Raw genomic sequence first — 14,384 nt, 5'->3', positions numbered from 1 at the left:
GTTGATTGTTCGAGGTAGACGGTTAGACTTCAGACTCGCTGTGAAGAAGAAATCTTCATATGGTATGATTTTTTTATCTCTTTAGCATTATGAAAGTATGTTTGAATATATATGCGGTAATTCTGTCACAATGAATTGGAAAAATCCGCTTCCGCTCGTAGGTACTCTTGAATAAGAGTTCCTTCATCCTTATCCCTATACTATAAGACCTTTAGGTTGTATCTTGAATATTGATCACTGTATATCTCCACATACAGTCAAAGACTTATAAGGCAACCTTGGATCTTAGTTTATTGGATTTAGTAAGACAAAATAGAAAACAACACAATAGCATTTATTAAATTAACACCTAAAACTCTTTATTGATGATGGTCAATTAATAACACTCACTATCCACGAGTTTTAAGGCATCAAATCTAATAAAATGATGCTTGGGGAGTAGGTGTTAGAGCAGTTTTTATGAAAAACAAATGACCACTTGCCTTCTTTAGCCAAGCCCTACCACCTACCCCTCGTTTCAAGACCGTTTATGAGCGTGAGCTCATGGCGATTGTGTTTGATGTGCAAAAATGGAGGCCTTACTTGTTGAGCCAAAGGTTTATTGTGCGAAATAATCAAAAGAGTTGAAGTTTCTACTCGAGCAATGCGTGATTGCAGGCAAATATCAACGTTGGATTGCAAAGTTGATGGGATATGATTTTGGAATAGAACACAATAGGGGATTAGAGAACTCAGCAGCGGATGCCTTGTCGTGCCTACCCCCAACAATGGAACTAGGATTATTGAGCATCGTAGAAGGTCTAAACATTGCTATATTCAAATATCAGATTTAGGCAGATGAAGAGTTAGGTAAAATTCGTAAACAACTCCTAGAAGGACAACCGGCTGCTCCGAGTTATTCATTGCAAGAAGGCCTTTTATATTATAATGGTTAATTGGTACTTCCAGCCACATCTCCTACAATACCATCTAGCTGAGTCTCACAATAGTCCAATCGGGGGCCATCAAGGAGCTCTTAAAACATACCAACAGTTGACTAAAGAGGTGTATCATAAGGGTATAAAGGCACGGGTCCAGTTGTTTGTGGTTGAGTGCGAAGTGTGTCAATAAGTTAAGTATCTCATTTTAACTCCAACAGGGTTGCTTTAGGCTATAACAATACTGTACAAGGTATGGAAGGGCGTTGCCATGGATTTTGTGGAAGGATTGTCAAAATTAGATAATTATGACACAATCATGTTGGTGGTCGACCAGTTGTCCAAATTCGCACACTTTGTCCTCCTTCAATGCTCGTTCACTACCCATTCAGTGGTTGCAATTTTCATCAAGGAAATCGTGTGCGTACATGGGTACCCTTGAAGTATTATATCAGATCGAAACAAGATCTTTATGAGTTTATTTTGGGAAGAACTATTTATGTAACGTCCCAATTTCAGGAAAATTTAAGTTAATTATCTAAAATTATTGAGTTTAAATTTCTATTTCATTTGGAAAATTGAGATTAAATTGAAATAATTGAAAAAAATTTATTGGTTAAATTGAATTTAATTGATTAGATATTCGAACTGATTATCTTGAAAATATTGAATTTTGCTTTCCTTTGATTTTGGATTTTAGGGCCAACTTAAAAAAAATAAAATTAAAAGAGACAAATAATTTCATGTGGTTTTGAATTGATTTAAATATTTGGAAGGATTTAATTTGTATCAAATTGATGGATCTTATGCCCTTTAATTTTGATTTTTAAAGCCTAAATTAAGATAATTTGAAAAGTTAATTGATTTATAAATTTAATAGAATCTTTGGAGATTTTGGAGATATTGTGATAAAATATTTTATTTATCTTTTCAAAATTTGAAAAAAAAAATAAAAGAATTGAGATTTTTTTCGAAATTAAATGAGAGTGAAAAGAGACCAAAAATTGGGGAGAAAACAATTCGATTTTTTCAGAGACAGCTTCCACAAAATTGTCGATTTCCGGAGTGAACGGTTGAATCATTGTTTAAAGCTCTGATTTGTTCATAATCACTATTGAATAAAATCTGTAAAACTAGAAATTCCCCTTCTCCCTCACTCTCGCAAACCCTCCTCATGCAAGACCCTCACTACCAGCCCCTAGCCTAAATAATTTATGTCGTCTGACAGCAACACTCTCTACCTATCTATGGTAGCCATGAGCCGACGTGCCATCAGCCGTCACTGCCCGATCTTTGCCGGAATCTTGAGAAAAATCTGGGGTAAGACTTATGTTCCTTATAATTTGGGAGGTGAAATCCACCTATTTGATTTTGGGTTAAATTAGTAACCTCTATTTGGTGTGAAACTTAGATTCAAGATTTGGAAGTTTTAAGGCATTGACTATCAAGCTAGAGACCATTTTTCGTTTTGCAGAAAATTGGTAAAGATCGGTAAGTTTTGGGTAAGTTGTTGGTTGGTTATTCCTTTAGATTGAGAGTAATAGTTGAAAAATTAAATTATTGATTTTGGATTTAATTCTTGATCAGAATGGCTAATTGAATCAAGTTTTGAAATTTGTCTTGGACCAACCACAACTTTGGGTTGATTCAAGTTTTCCGAAGGTTTTAAGGAATTTTTTGCGTGGACTTTTGTAACCAAGTTGAGGTAAGTGGTACTATTACCGGTTCCTTTGTGCCAGGCGACCTAGATTAGAATTATAAAGTTAATTAATGGACTCTAGAAGCACAATTTTGTCGTTATGATATACTTGTTGCATGACAGTTATGAGTATTATAAGCATGTTTGAATTTCTAATCAGTACTGAAATTATGTATGTGATGCATGACCAATAGGACAGTTTACCGTCTCGCCTGGACGCATGTTTTATTTCAAAGGACCGATGGGTCTAGTTTCATGTTTAACGGTGTGCTACGAGCCACTAGACATGCTTGAGTCGACAAGTTCACGTTCATGTTATTTTCATGTCTGACGGTGTACCTATGGGCCACTAGACATGCATGAGTCGACAGGTTCACGTTCATATTGTTTTCATGTTTGACGGTATGCCTACGGGCTGCTAGACATGCGTGAGTCAACAGGTTCACATTCATGTTATTTTCATGTTTGACGGTATGCATACGGGCCGCTAGACATGCGTGACTCGACAAGTTCACATTCATGTTATTTTTCATGTTTAACGGTGTGCCTACAGGCCATTAGACATGTGTGTCAAGGCAAGACAGTACGTCTTTTGGTTTCTTTTCATCATCTAAAACCGATGTATTTGTTTAAGCCACGGGTCATCATTATCTGCTCGTGGATGCATAGCCTGATTCCGGTAATGGGATCACTTACTGAGTATTTTTATACTCAACCTTTCTTAATTTATGTTTTTCAAGTAAGGATAGGAACGGATTGGTGGGTGACAAGAGGGACCTGTGATCGTGCCATATGGGACATGTAAATCGCTTCTGCTCAGTTCATGTTTTTAAGCTATTTAAAAATTTTGATTTGAAACTCGATGTTAGTCAAAATTTTATCTGTTTAAGATTTTTTTTCCTTCATTGTTTTAGCGACCCCGAACAAAGGTTTTACTTATTTGTTATTTATTTTGGAAAACTGTCTTTATTATTTTAGTAAAATTTATTTTCCTCAATGGTCAAAACGTTTTGAATGTAAATGTGTAATTATGAGTAACGACCCTTATCAGAGTACTCAAAAGGTCGGGTCGTTACAATTTAAAGTATCGAGTACACAACTATGGTGAAGCATAACCGACCATTCGCAAACCGACAGGTAGACAGAGGTGGTTAATCGCAGCCTTGAAACATACTTAGGGTGTTTTGTAATGGTGAATCCAAGGCAGTGGTTGAAATGGCTCCTATGGGTAGAATTTAGCTATAATATGGTTGTTCACTAATCTCTTGGTGTATCCCCCTTTGAGGTTCTGTATGGAAGGTAACCATCATCTTTGTTGAATTATGAATGGGGTATGAATGCATTCAGTGAAGTGGATCAACAATTACAACGATGTGAAAAGATGTTGGCAATCTTGAAAACAGTCTTGCAAAAGGCACAACAATGTATGGTTAGTGTGGCCAATAAGAAGCTGTGGGATGTGGAGTATGAGGTGAATGATTGAGTTTATTTGAAGTTATGCTCATATCGACAAACCTCTTTAACGTGACATACTCATCTTAAGTTTGCCCCAAGAATATTTGGACCACATCAAGTCACTGCTCGTGTGGGAAAGGCGACTTACCATTTAGAGTTGCCATAAAACTTTGGTAACCATCCTGATTTTCATGTATCTCTTTTGAGGAAAGTTGTTAGAGCCAACTTACCTACGATTCCACTTCCCCCTATGGTGGCATCAGATTTAACATATGTTTACAATCGGCGGAAGTGTTGGGAATGCGCAATTCCCCCACTGAAGATGGAGTTATCGAAGTCTTAATTCATTGGAGAAATGGTCTACCAATAGATGCTACTTGGGAGATAGCTACGGTGATCAATGACCAGTTTCCTGATTTCCACATTGAGGACAAGGTGGCTCTTGAGGGGGCGGGTAATGATAGGCCTGTATCACTAAGGTTTATGTGAGAAAGTACGGGATGAAGAAAGGTGAGCATATATGAGAGAATATGTTAGTTATTTACGTATTCTGATGTGCGCCCGAGAGAATATTGAGAATATTGTTAGTTAGGGTGAGGTGTGAAGGTCGTACGAGAGGGAGGTATATATGAGAGGTAAGGTTGTAGGTAAGAGGCATATGGAAATTGTTCTTTATATTGGTTCTCTTTGAGAATTGGAGAGGTAGGGAGCTCTCGAATCTTCCCTTGTTTATGTTATTAAATAAAATTAAAAGTGAAAACCTATCATAATGATAATGCGAAAAGTTGAACTTTTGACTTTAAAGAAAGAAAAATAGGACAGTTAACGTATGTTGGCAACTCAAACTTTTACATGGAACTTCTTTATTTCTTGAGTTTAAAGCATTTGCATATATATTCACGGTACCCAACTAATTAGATATTAGTTTGTATGCATATAAATAGAATAAGAGTATTTAAGAGTAAAAGAAAAATATACCTCATGACTCAAGTAATGGTAGCATTTTGTCAAAGGAATGAGTCTTTTAGGGAAATAATATTAAAATAACTTTCATTTAAATTAATTAACTTTCATTTGATTATTCTAAAAAGGAACAAAATTGACCAAACACACACACCACACAAAATTCAAGAAAAATTCCCCCCAAGTCCAAAAAATCTCAATAACCTGCCTTACAAACAAATGCGAATCACAAAAAGGCAAGAAGAAAGGGTCAACAACTTTATTTTTCTGTGAAAAATACATAATGAATTTAATAGAATTTATTTAATATGCAAGAGAAGAAGAGTAGACGTGCCGTATGTAAACAGTATATCATACAGGGGTGATTATCAAAATGAAAAATTATATCCTTAAAAGTTAATGGAAATTTCTAAAAGAAAGCATCTACCAATAAAGTTTCTTAATTGTCGATATCATGATTGAAAAAGAGTACATTGATTTCAATTTTGTGAACCTTGACTATAAAAACATAGGTTGTTCTCAAATAAAGGAAAATAGACTAACTTATTTACTAATATAACAAAATGGTAGTCTATTAGTGTCTATTAACAATAGACCACAATAGATTATGATAGACTAGAAGTCTATCGTGGTCTATGATTTGTAAATAATGACATTTTGTTAAATAGTATTATAAAAACTAAAAAAATGGGGAATAATTTGACCAATTTTTGGGATGTTATTGAAAGAAGGGGTTCTTGCAGTGCGCCAAGTAGCAACAGAGTTTTAAAATTGAAAAGGCTTTCAAATGAGACAGCATTGGATAATTACAAAATCAACAAATGTCTGAGCTCAGAATCAATAAAAATTGATCGGATACTTCCAAAATAACATTTTTTTCCCTTTTTCTTGTTGATGGAATTATTTTAAAATTTACAACACCAAATCCTCTCCTCATTTCCATGCTTCCTCCCATCACCTCCATCCAATGCTTCTTCAAGCCACCTTTGTTCGCTGCCCAAACAATTTAAACTTCATTTAGAGAGCAGAAAGAGGCAAATAATAATTGATTTAGACAGTATATAAACTCTTATCATATCATAAACTTTGATTAATATAGAACTTACTCGTTTCTCTTCTTCCATCTTAGCCTTGATGTAAGAGTAAAGTGCTACACCTGCAATTGCAATGCTGGTTCCAATACCAGTCTGTGTAGAGATTTTGTTGCCTACAAGCAGAAAATTTTATTGCAGCAATTGACAGTAGAAAAGTGGAATTTATAGACAAACAAAAAGATGAAGTATTACCAAAGACAATGATGGAGAATCCAATCACAAATACACGTTTCAGCACATTTCCAACTGCATGGGTAAGTGGTGCCACCCTCTCTAAGGTGTTGGTTGCTAACTGTCAAGTCATCCAAAGCAAGATTTTTCTCTTCAAACCATTGAAATTTACAGCCTCTCTTAGATATAAAAGGAAATTAGGCAACGTACCTGATTGTAAAGGTGATAAAACATCCCTACCCAGAAGAGATCTGAGATGAATTTGGTTAGACCAACTTTGGCTATGGCATCATTGAAACCAAATTTCAGTAGTTGAGGCCCTTCCACCTATCAAAAACCACAATGCAAGATTGTGAAAAATGAAATCTTATTCGCTCTATTTGACAACCATTTCGTTTTTAGTTTTCTGTTTTTGAAATTTATGTTTGTTCTCTCCCCCATTTCTTTACTATGGTTTTCACCTTAGAAAGGTTGGATATTTTTGTCAAATTCTAAAAACAAAGACTATTTTTTAAAATTTTCAAATTTTGGCTTGATTTTTAAAAATATTGTAAAAAATAGATAACAAAAAAAAGAATCTTACATTAAATAGCCAATCAAGAATCTAAAAATTTAAGCTGATAGGTTACGATATCATTATATCAACACTCTCCCTCACTTTAACTTAAAAATTGATAGAATGTCAAACAAGTGGGTGATATTAATTTAGGAGCAAATCATAATGTACAGATTCACACCCAAGATCTCCTACTCTGAAACTATGTTCAATTACCAATCAACCAAAAAGCTTAAAATTGATGGATTATAGTACTTTGGTATCCTGGCAAAGTGAAACTTACAATTACAGCAGGTGGAATGCAGAAAAGGAGCGCAATAATGGAAATATAGGCATAGACGTTGGTGCTGTCCATGTCAGTCTGTAAACAAAGCATAGATCAGTTCCAGTTACACATGCTAGAGTCTAAAAGAATAAAAGGTAAGGTAAGTTGAAGATAACCATGGCTTTCTTTGAATAAATACTTCTGTAGGTAAAGGAGATATTGGAAATCATAGCACTAATGAAACCAGTCCAGTTAAATGAAAGCTCAGTTAAGGATGCCATTGACACACCTGCATTGGTCAATCCATACAAAAGCATCATCACATGAAACCAAATCTACATGACAACACAAGAGACCTCAACTTCAAAGTACAATTATGGGTTCATATTACACATCAAAATGCAAGTAAAGGGAAAAGGATTTACCAAGGACAACGGGAGCCAGTGAAAGCCACAAGGTAATGGGAATGGATTGTCCCAAAATGAATTGAGAAGCGGCAGCGTTAAAGAACGGTTCCAGAGCTGAAAATGATTGAACAAGATTTTCAGCAAAACAACAAAATTCAGGAACATGATGTAAAAGGATTCATTAGTGAATTTGGTGGTTTAACCTTTGATTGTGTGAGTGAATGAGACAGCAACAGCTGCAAATGAGACATTGCTAGTGACATGACCAAGTGCATGACAGAAAGCTACAGGGATCAGCAACTTCAGGAGGGTTGAATCAATAGGCTGCAAGCCAAAACATATGTTAACAATAGAGAGAAGAGAGTTATCCTTATACCAAGGCCAGAGAAGAGAGGAACTAGCTTTTGACATTGTTAAAAGTACCAATCAACCTAAAAGCTTACGCCGATGAGTTACGATAAACTTAGTTGTATCAATATTTTTTTACGATAAACTTAGTTGTATCAATATTTTTACACTCTCTCATTTGTGGACTTAAAAATTTGTAGAAGGCTCATAGACAATACAAGAGTTCAAACATCGTACATCCTACTCTGATATCATCTTAAATCTCTAGTAAATCCAAATATTTGTGAGTGCAATATTTTACTGCATCTTATATAATCTATTCACTTCTAAAATATTTTAAACTTTCCTTTTCTTCTGTTCCCTTTATAATGTAATTTCTAATAAACATGGTACAAAGGTTACAAAAGTTAAATTGCCATCTTTGAACTAAATAAAGGAGAAACTTTTTTCAATCAAAATTGGGATCACATCAATGTCTATTTTACTACCTCAATCAAAATACTCTTTATATTAGGTAATTAGTTTCAAATCAACTCCAGTTTACGAATTAGACAACTAATACTACTTAATTTGAAGAAACAAGGCAAATAAACAAACTAAAAAGACTAAAATGGGTATGAAAAGTTAAAAATAACAATTTTAATGAAGACAGAAATTGGTTTAGTGGGCTAGTAAGAGTTGACTTACTGCTCGCTTAGGAAGACCAACAGCCCAGCTTATCAAACAGTACACCACCCCAACTAATAAATGGATCACCGATACAAAACTGCCACGTAGACAAACACTCGATATATTAATAACAATATTAAAAAAATGAAAAATACAGGGATGAAAATGTAAAATGCAAATACATACTATGGATAGGGGAAGTAATTATATATCTTCTTGTTGAGGATATTGAAAATCACGTTCAAGAAGTACCTACAAAACAAAAAAGGACATCACAGTAATTTCGCACGACCCAACTCAAACCTGCCGCAACGTAATAATTACAGCCCGGCCTCCGCCGTGCAAAACACGTGACCAACACTTAAAACCTACCACATAAAGAAGAAGAATCCGGTGACCAACGCCGGGTACTTCTCGAAGAACCCCACCGGAGCAACCTTCGCCTCCCTGCAAGAGTTTAAAGAAAACAGAATCAGTTGAAAGGTGAATCACGGAGCCGGTCCGGTTCATAACGGAGGAGACGAACCTCACCCGGCGGAATCGCTACCTCCGGCGGGAGAAGAGGAAGCCGCCGCAAAGGTAGGGCGAATCGTCTCCCGTTTGGGCGAGACTAGATGCGGCGTATCGAGGAGTAAAGACGGGCGGAGTTGTCGTCCCCAGATCAAGTTGGCTCCCTCGGCGATGGGCCTGGTGTGAACGAAGGCGACATGGTTGGTGGTGGTGGTGGTGTCTCTGTGCAACTTGCGGAGAGTGGGAATGCCACCGGCGAAGGAAGTGGCGCGTGAGAGCAACTGGGACTCCATAACTTCAGCAGCAGCAGAGAGTGGAGTGAGAGAGGGAAATGTAGAGGGCTTATCGCGAACCAAGTTCTGGCGGTAATTCCTTGAGATGTCGTATTATTGTACTATTGGATTGGGTGCGGTAAGGAATAGAGTATGGAATCGTGCAACCGGTTGTTAGGACGGTTGATGGGGAAAGAGAGTGACGTGGCGGAAGATGGGAGAATGAGATAAAGGAAGAGAGAGAAAGAGAGGGATAATGTGTGGACGGGAGTGGGGATGTGGTGGGGTCCAGTTATCGGGAGAGAGAGCGAATGAGAGATGGGAAGAAGCTGAGTTGTCAAATTGTGAAGGAGTTTGTTTCTGTTCAGATATCTCCTTATCGTTTCCACTTCCAATGTCTTTTCTTTGTGTGGTTTACTATACTTTATATACCCCATCACTAACTCCAACAAAAATCAAAGTTAGTGATTGATTATATACTTATAAAGCCGCTTACTTCTTTATTTTATTTTATTTTCTTTCCTTTTCTTTCCTTTTAAAGAGTAAAATTAATGATTGCGATACAATTGTTTGGTTTAAATTACATGTTGTTTCTTGTATTTTGATTATTTTGGTCTTTTCTATTTCCATACTTGTATTTTCTTCTTTTTTTCACTTTGATTTTTGTATTTCCAAAATTTATCATTTTGGATTTTTTTTTTTAATACTGTTAAAAAAAGTTGCCACTTTGATTTTCTTTTCTTAGTTATCTTATTTTTTAAATCACAATTTTAATATAAATGCTATACTCAAAATTTCTTGAAAGATCTGTATAATTGTATATTAAAGTCTGAGTTAATTATAGAAAATAATCACGAACTTTGTTCTTCGTTTCAAGAATATTCTTAAATTTTCAAAATTTTTCAAATGTTCTAACTATTGATTTTAGATAGAAATCGTTAGTATTTTTCAAAATACTCTACTTTAACTTTCAAGAGAAAATTTAAAAATAATTAGAAAATTAGTGTGAGAAAAGTGTCTTTATTGTTAGTTTTAGAATTTTTATGGTTGTTAAGGGAGGGAAAAAAAACAAAGGCATCCATATGAGTTGTTTTGAAAATAGTTCTTTTACCAAATCGAGATAATTTCAAATAAATTAACTATTTATGTATTATAATTTTTATATTTATGTTTGGTAGTTCTAAAAAAAAGAGTGTTTCTCTTCTTTATTTAAAGTTTCGATATTTATGGAGATAGGAGGAAATGAGAAGTGAGAGAAGTTTTAGAGATTAAGGAATAAAAGCAAGAGATTAGATAAATCATTTCATCCAAATATAGTAGTGGTATGAATACTTTTAAACATTTTTTTAAGATTTGAGGATATCAATGCAACTTTTAAAAGTTCACGGTGTGTTTTAAACAAGCCTAACAGTTTTATCTAAATATACTAACGATAAAGACAATTTTTTTTTTAAAAAAAGTTTAAGATTACTAATGAAACATTTGGAATTTTAAGGATATCTTTGAAGCAAAGTATCGATGATTTTATCTAAAACTAATTGTAGGAGTACTTTTGAACTTAAAAAAAAAAAAAAAAAAATTAAGGTATTATATTATTGAAAGTTTAGAAAGTTGGAGAGATATTTTAAAAACAAAGTACAAAATTAGGGTTCTTCTATAATTCAGCCAAAATATCTTTTTTGGGTTTTATAGTTGTGTTTGTGATTTTTTTGATATAAGTTTTAAAAAAAAGGAATTGCAATAGATGGTACTTTAAGAATAGTGTTTTATAGTCATGTATACTACCTTTGAGATTTTACAAATATGTCATTAAACCATACCACCTACAAATATTGACCAAATTTCGGCGACTAACCCCAACAGCGCTCCAAATGGTGGTGGACCAGGACGATAACGGTAGGCCATGTGACAGAGCAAGGAGAGGTTGAACAGGATGCGACGACCGCAAGCAAAGGCGGCAAGATATGGAGACAGATCAACACGCAGATGGTTCTGAGACGACGACTTGTGATTGACAGTGCGATCTGTGGAGCTACCTGCCTTCGCCTTACTGCCGCTTGTCCGTTCATCTCTAGCCACGTCACTCGATGATCGCCAGTTGTCATTGCCGATAAGCTTCCTCTGCGAGTTTCTCTCTCCTTTCTGTGCGGCAGCCCCTAAAGTCATACATAAAGAACCTTAATTAAATGAAGATCTATTTGATTACAAAAATTTTACAAGCATTTATTTACTTAAATGTCCTTAAATTTGAAACACTCAAATAACTAGTCATTTTCAATCGTGTATCAAGTGTCTATTGACAGTGCATCAAGTGTATATTAGTAGTGTATCAAAGGTATCAAATATATCAAGTATATATCAGTAGTATATCAAGGATATCAAGTATATCAAGTGTATATCAATAATGTATCAATGATGTATAAAGAGTATATCAGTAATAGGAAGGTAAAACGAAAGTTGAGTTTTTTTTTTTTTTTTTTTGTTATTTTTGCAAAAGTAATAAATCTGAGCTATATTATAGCCCTCAGTTCTAAAACTTATTTCGTCAAATCTACAAGAAGCTCTTACAAAAATGTTGATACCAATATGCATGAGTGGCAACATGGTCCCAACAAATGATGAAGAAGATGGATAAAGATATAATTTTACAACATTAACAAAATAAGAATGTAATTAAAATTGTATGAACTTATTCTTCACCGTGAATATCTATCGGAATAAAAAATTAAAAAAAGACACAGAGAGAACATTATAAATCAAAATCAAAGTATTATAATTTCAGAGAAAACTACATTTTTATTCTTTAAATTTTGAACTTAATTTCTATTCGATCCCAAGTTTTAAAATATTATATTTTTATCCTTAAATTTTAAGTTTTTTTTCTATTTAATCCCTAATTTTTTTAAATTTATACTTTTAACCTTGACATTTTACTAATATTCACTTGTAGTTTTTAATGTTGCGTTAATTAATTGACAAAATTAAATTAATTGTAAGAAAATTAATCTTCACTTATTTTCATGATTTTTTTAAAAAAATACTTACATGTCAATTATTTTAATTTAATTAATTGAAAGTTAATGCAAAAAACCAGAATGAGTATATGTGAAAATTCGAAGATAGAAATGTAAAGTATTGAAATCCATAAAATAAATGGAAATTAAACTCAAAATTCAAGAATAACATAAAAAATCCAGAGATCAAATAAAAATTAATTTCAAAATTGAGAAGTAAAAGTATAACATTTTAAAAACATAGGGATTAAATAGAAACTAAACCCAAAATTCATGCGACATAAAATATATTTTTCATTATTATTATTATTACCTTGAATAAAAAATTATTTAATTATTTTTGTATGGTCAGTATAATAATTCTAATTTCTTAATAAATACCATATTTAATGTAAGAATTATTCTCATTTATTAATATTAAAGTAAACTCATACTTGAATCAATAAATATTTAATATTATTTATGGATATTAAGAAAGTAAAACAGGACACAAATAAAATCTAAGTTTCAAATGAGTATGGACATAATTTCATTATAACATTGTTTACTCATGGATTGCTAGGCCAAATTACATCCGACCAATATTAAATCGTAGGACTAACATTCAACTGATATAAATATAAATATTTAGAATACTTGCATTTTATTATAGTTGAAAGACGGTAATAAAATTTGTTTTTTGAATTATATAAACAAATTGTCACGAGGACTTTTCAAATAATAGTCATCTTAATTTAAAATTATTCTCACCCAAAATTGAAAATACGTACTTGATTGCGAAGTTCTAATAGAAATTGTTGCATTACTGTTGACTAACACATGTCGCTTGAAAAGTTCAGCTCATCATTATTTATTGTGTTGTAGAAATATGAGAAAAAGAAATCCAAAATCTCTTAATTGTTTATTTGAATTCAATAGATGTATTGACATGCTCAAACCTTAACTTTAAGAGAGGAATAAATTCTGTTTAACTGGTCAAAAACCGATCATCAAATAAAATTTTGAATTATGCAAACTATTCATGTTTTTGTTAATTTATTGTTTATGGAAGTCGTGGAGAAATTTGATTACTAAACTATGCTTCGTAAGATCGATATGACAATTTTAGATGGATAAATACGATTTATTAAACTAATGAAAACTTCTTTTTAAATGTGAGTCTAATTAAGCAAATTAATACACTTTCAAAAAAGTAATTTAAACAATAATTTTATACATATACATTCTCTTCAAAATGACTAATAAATTGACATTAACAATTTCAAATATCAATTTTTTTTTCATTAAAGAAAGAAGGTGTATCAACACATTGACCTTCTAAAATTGTCATAGCTCTAGCAATTAAGTTTTTTCAAATAATTTTTCAAAATATTGATAATATTTTTTAAATAATTTATGTAGAAGAGCCTCTTGTTCTAAAACCAATTGAATGATCGGTACGTCAATCCTAGAGATTAAGTTTTTTTTAAATTGTCATAGCTCTAGCAATTAAGTTTTTTCAAATAATTTTTCAAAATATTGATAATATTTTAAAAATAATTTATGTAGAAGAGCCCTTGCTCTAATACCAATTGAATGATCTCTATGTCAATCCTAGAGAGGGTGAATAGAGTTTATTCAAGTTAATGCATTGTAGATCCAATTAAACAAATTAACAAAACAAATAATTTAAACAATAAATTCATGCAAATAAATTCAACACAAAATAATCAAGAAGTTGATAATAGTACTTTAAAGCCCCCAAATTGATCCTAATAACAAGATTGATAATAAATGTAAAAATTTAAGAACTACCAATCAAAATACACAAATACAAACAATTAACTTCAAGAATAAATATTACAATTAATTTCACGTAATAAACTATAATAACACGATAATTGTAAAATTAAAGTAGTATAGGGATACAGAAAATTAACACCGAAAATTTTTATAGTGGTTCAGTCAAACTCGATCTACACCACTTTTACAAGCGCCTCTTGGGATTTTGTAAAATGATCTCACCGCTCTTTTTACGGATCAAGAGCAACCCTTACAAAATATT

The 14,384-nt window shown here is 32.9% G+C and overlaps 1 protein-coding gene across 1 annotated transcript; it reads right to left on the bottom strand.

Annotated features, from left to right (window-relative positions):
- Positions 1-5,732: 5,732 nt before the first annotated feature.
- APE2 (Glucose-6-phosphate/phosphate translocator-like protein) lies at positions 5,733-9,767 on the bottom strand. Its single transcript, XM_039027857.2, has 12 exons — positions 9,076-9,767; positions 8,917-8,991; positions 8,731-8,796; positions 8,563-8,641; positions 7,731-7,851; positions 7,546-7,641; positions 7,297-7,409; positions 7,139-7,216; positions 6,510-6,626; positions 6,321-6,420; positions 6,141-6,241; positions 5,733-6,027 (listed from the first exon to the last, which is right to left on the bottom strand). The coding sequence occupies exons 1-12, from the start codon at positions 9,345-9,347 to the stop codon at positions 6,010-6,012; spliced, it is 1,236 nt and encodes a 411-aa protein (XP_038883785.1). The 5' UTR covers positions 9,348-9,767; the 3' UTR covers positions 5,733-6,009.
- Positions 9,768-14,384: the final 4,617 nt, after the last annotated feature.

This window comes from Benincasa hispida, chromosome 3, assembly GCF_027475165.1.
Source record: "Benincasa hispida cultivar pf3 chromosome 3, pf3_genome.v1.1, whole genome shotgun sequence".
Classification (NCBI taxonomy): Eukaryota; Viridiplantae; Streptophyta; class Magnoliopsida; order Cucurbitales; family Cucurbitaceae; genus Benincasa; species Benincasa hispida.
Note: the sequence above shows the minus strand (reverse complement) of the source record. Positions and strands in the feature narration are given on the sequence as shown.